The 5,057-nt window shown below is 45.6% G+C and overlaps 1 protein-coding gene across 1 annotated transcript in view; it reads left to right on the top strand.

Annotated features, from left to right (window-relative positions):
• Window positions 1-409: 409 nt before the first annotated feature.
• Window positions 410-5,057, top strand: part of LOC308167507 (zinc finger protein 385C-like) — a gene marked incomplete at both ends in the record, with an annotated part of 38,569 nt that continues 33,921 nt past the window's right edge. The window contains one exon of the mRNA XM_080541924.1: window positions 410-671. Coding sequence (XP_080398050.1) covers window positions 410-671 — 262 coding nt within the window. The remainder of the gene's footprint in view (window positions 672-5,057) is intronic.

Below are 5,057 nucleotides of genomic sequence, written 5' to 3'. Positions count from 1 at the left end.
AATTATGGAGAGAGGTTGTTTGTGCTCTTGTACTTCCTCTTAATGTTGAATAGTGCATTGTCGCCCCCCGGTGGAAGCACGGAGAACACCCAAAACAGAATGCTTCAGAAGTACTAGGGGGGCCAAAAGCACTTCATTGTCTAAACCAGATGCAAACTCTATAATGAGCAACATATTGACAGAAGTAGAACAACTTGCATGTGGAGGAGTACTGACATGATGTGGTAATAACACATTGTACTTCTCAAAGGATTGCTAATGATACATGATGGGTCTTAGCCTCAATTTCCATGAAAAGTCTCAAGACAATCAACCTTGACCTTTAGCGTAGCATAAGTCAATGTCTTAGCTCAGACTGAGGTCTCTAGCACGTAGCACTCAACCGTGACCTTTGACCTTTCTCTCAGGGATGAAGCGACCCAAGAGCCCAGGCCTTCTGGAGGGTGGCCTGCCCCCTAGTGGCCAGCAGGAGGAGGTGGAGGAGGAGCGGTCGCTGCGGGGGGAGAGTAAGCCCAAGCGGGAGCGTCGACACGGGAGCGTGACGCTGTGTGAGGTGTGTAACATCCAGCTCAACTCCTCAGCCCAGGCCCAGATCCACTACAACGGCAAGACCCACCAGAGGAGGCTCCGCAAGTACAGCCTGGCGAAGGCTGCCGCAAACACACACACAGGTACTTCACACACACACACACACACACACACACACACACAGGTACTTCATACACACACAGGTACTTCATACACACACACACACACACACACACAGGTACTTCATACACACACACACACATACACACACACACACATACACAGGTACTTCATACACACATACACACACACACACACACATACACAGGTACTTCACACACACACACACACACACACACACACACACAGGTACTTCATACACACACACACACACACACACACAGGTACTTCATACACACGCACACACACACTCACACACACACAGGTACTTCATACACACGCACACACACACACACACACGCACACATACACAGGTACTTCATACACACACACACACACACTCACACATACACACACACACAGGTACTTCATACACACATACACATACACACATACACACACACAGGTACTTCATACACACATACACACACGCACACATACACAGGTACTTCATATACATGCACATACACACATACACACACACACACACACAAACATACACTGCATGGCACACGCAGGAACTGCACGGATTAAATGTGAGTGTGTGCGTGTGCGTGTGTCTGTGTGTATGTGCGGTGTGAATATTAATGTATTTCTTTTACTTTCCCTGACCTCATTTCTCTGGAGAGCTGAACTCGGGTCAGTCACTTTGGGTGAAATCAGCCACAGACCAAATACCTCTGCAGCCCATAAATACTCTCTGTAGAAAAACAGGAACTGTAATCACAATAATCATAATAATCATAAATTCATAATCATAATAGATTTTATTTACAAGCGCCTTTCCGTACAGAAAAAAAGAAGAAAAAAAAGAGAGAAAAAAAAGAAGAGAAGCAAGACAATAAACGACAACAAACAAAAGGCGGCTATGGGGGACAGTGTCAGTCAGGACCCAGGCCATGCTGTATGAAGACGAGTCTGAACAGATGGGTCTTGAGTCTGGTCTTGAATGTGCTGAGCGTATCTGAGCATCGGATGGCTGGTGGAAGGGAGTTCCACAGTTTGGGTGCAGCAACAGTAAAGGCACGCTCGGCTCGCCAAGTGTGTGATACACCTTTCAGTGAAGTCAACAGGTAGATGTATTATAATTCTGTCATAAATGGACTGACTTATATAGCGCCTTATTGCAAAGCGCTTTACAACGGCCTCTCATTCACACACCAATGGCGGCAAGCTACCAGGCAAGGCGCTGGCCTGCTCATTGGGAGCAATTTGGGGTTCAGTGTCTTGCCCCAGGACACTTCGACATGTGGCCAGTCAGGGCTCGAACCGCTGATCTGCCAACCTTGCGATCATTAGACGCCGACTCTACCACCTGCGCCACAGCCGCCCCTGTCATAATACATTGTAAGACTTAACATAAGTATTGTAACGATCCTGTATGAGGCCCCGTTAACAGCTCCTCCAAGGGAGTTAACTCTCTTGGTCTAATGGTTAGCGCGGTCGTCGGTTATGCGGGAGATCGGGGTTCGATTCCCGCATGGGGCGAGTTACACTCACCAAGTCTCCGTTCGCTACACTGGTGTCTGAAAGTTGGGATGGAAGGAAGGCCATCGGAGAGGCGTGTCCACGTGAGGGACTTGACATAGTGAAGCGTGAGGGCACGCTCTCCCGAACGGTGAGGATAGTGTAACGATCCTGTATGAGGCCCCGTTAACAGCTCCTCCAAGGGAGTTAACTCTCTTGGTCTAATGGTTAGCGCGGTCGTCGGTTATGCGGGAGATCGGGGTTCGATTCCCGCATGGGGCGAGTTACACTCACCAAGTCTCCGTTCGCTACAGTATGTATGACCCCCCCCCTGCACTGTTTTAGTGTCATCTTATTTCCAATGCATGTGTTTCTGTGATGAGGCCATTAATCTACTTCCATCAATGCCACCGACCCCCGTGTCACTCAATGACTGTCAAATAACGGACACATTGAAGTCTAACATCGCTGATTCCAGTGGTGTAGTCTAGTTTTTTCTAGTGGGTATACTGCGATTTTCCCCTCCCAGCCTCATATCGTTCATTTCGGAACGCCATAAAAATGAATCTGCGCTCCCTGTCTAACGTTATATATCTAACATTACATGTTATAATGCTGATCTGTGCATGATAGTGCTGCATTTTTACATCATGTCGCATTTCCCCCCGTTGATGGTATATGACGCTATAGTCAGTCCCAATGGTCCAAAAGTCAAGTGCTTCGTAACACAGACAGGGTGAATTTTATGAATGAAAGTGTGAAAGTTCTGTCACAAAACGCCGTTACGTATCCTCGCACATTTTTAAGTGGGTATACGGAAATCCTTGGCCTTTCCTAGTGGGAAAGGCATACGGCGTAGTCCTGCGTATCGCGTAGAGTACACCACTGGCTGGTTCATTTCAGTGGTTGTACTGTAGCTTGTGTAGCTAAGCCAATCAAATGTGTACTTCCTACTTCTCGCTATGTTGCTCTGTCGGCATACAGAACGCGCTCAGCTCTCATCTAGAAGGCGAGGAGAGCGTGTGAGCCGCAGGCGGCCCCTTGGCAGCCCTGGGCGGGTCTCTGATGATCAAGTATACACACACACACTGGGTTACCAGGAAGAACAAGGGAACGCACCTCATCCCTCAGCCAGCAAACCAACGCCAGCAACAGAGCAATACGGACACAGAACATTATTCATCTTATGAAACGATGCCCGCTAGTCAACCAAGGCTAAACAAACCAAGGCACATAATATGTGACTATGCCACTGCAACCTGCTTCTATCAAATCACATAATATGTGACATAATATGTAAAGCACATAATATATATTATAGATAGAAGTGCTGTAACCTTAATGGACAGCCTACATCATATTTATTGATCATCATTTATTATGTTCTCACATTTAATCATTGCCCTATTAGGATATCTGTATATATAATTCACTCCAATTCTGTGTAAATCCTTTTTCTTTCTTTCTTTCTTTAATTTATGAGTAACTGTTAATCTGCCTAGCTGTTATAAATATACCAAACGATTTATTTCGCTATGGCCACGATATTTCATGTTATTTCATCATCATCCAGCAACTTCATTGTCAATCCCGTCTAGTCTCAGTGGAGCCTCAATGCAGCCTTATCATAAAAGTGTAGGACTTATATAATAAACTAGTAGGGCCGACTGCATTCAAAGTTCACTCACATTGTAACGACGTAATAAATGAATGAATGCTATTTTTATTATTATTATTATTACAGTTATGGATAGGATGCAGTGGACTCCCTATACAAGTGGTCACATGACCAACTAAAACAAGTTAACATTATAACATACGTTATACCTGACGCCAAAAGATATGGTTAATAATGATTGATAGGGGCGCTTAGGAGGCGTAGCGGGTTAAGCGTTGACCATGTAACCGCAGGGTCCCCGGTTCGATTCCGTCCGGGGACATATCCTGCATGTCATCCCTCCTCTCTCTCTCACCCATCCTTCCTGTCTAAATCTCTACTGTATCTGTCAATAAAGATGAAAAATATGAGTGGGACTGCCCCACTCAGAAAAAATAACTTTAAAATAATGATTGATAATGATTTTGCTCATCCCTGTGTGACATCGTATGGGATCCTAGATTCCATTAAGATTACCCAGAATGCTACTGTACCCAGAATGCAACTGTACCGTGCTCTCAAGTTACAACCGATTGCTCGAGGCAAAAGCTGAAGCCGGTGACTCGGCTCCCGTTGTTAACGATGCATGTGAACATTAGATATTATTGGGTCGACCTGATCACGATTATGTTGTAGCATATCAAATAGACAAACTGTCGTAAACAGATGGAAGTTTAACCATACTCTATGGACAACACAGGAGACCGGTGCACATAGGCTTAACACTCGAACAGCTACTACTAAAAGAGCCGCCTCAGGGGTCAAATGACCCCCTCTTTACAATGCTCAAGCTGCTATTTACACACAACAACCACTAGTTGGCCGCTTGTAAATTAGCCTGTTTTCTACACAGAAAAACTGCAAAATAGCTTTACTGGGTGGTAGAACGCACATATCTAGGAAAAGTCATGAAAGGAGGGTCCTGAAATTTGATCGAGTGCAAAGATATAACATTTTTCTTTACTCTCATGACCCCTCATGGCTGTTAGTGTTAACCTGACAAACTCAAGGAAAACCTTGCTGCCCTCGTCCTCACAGTAAATACCATCCCAACAATAGAACACAGGTGTGAGAGACAGTTAGCCTATATTATTTCCATTACATTAGCGAAGGAATTGACGGCAGGCAAGGCACGTTTTGTCCAGGGTGCCCGCCAGGCATGCTCAGCTGTATGTGCTCCGGCCTAAGAGAAGAGGGCAGTGACCACCATTAACACTGGGAAGAT

This window comes from Nansenia antarctica, assembly GCF_963989245.1.
Source record: "Nansenia antarctica genome assembly, chromosome: 11".
Taxonomy (NCBI): Eukaryota; Metazoa; Chordata; class Actinopteri; order Argentiniformes; family Microstomatidae; genus Nansenia; species Nansenia antarctica.
The sequence above is the reverse complement of the archived record's forward strand: the minus strand, read 5'-3'. Positions and strand labels throughout refer to the sequence as shown.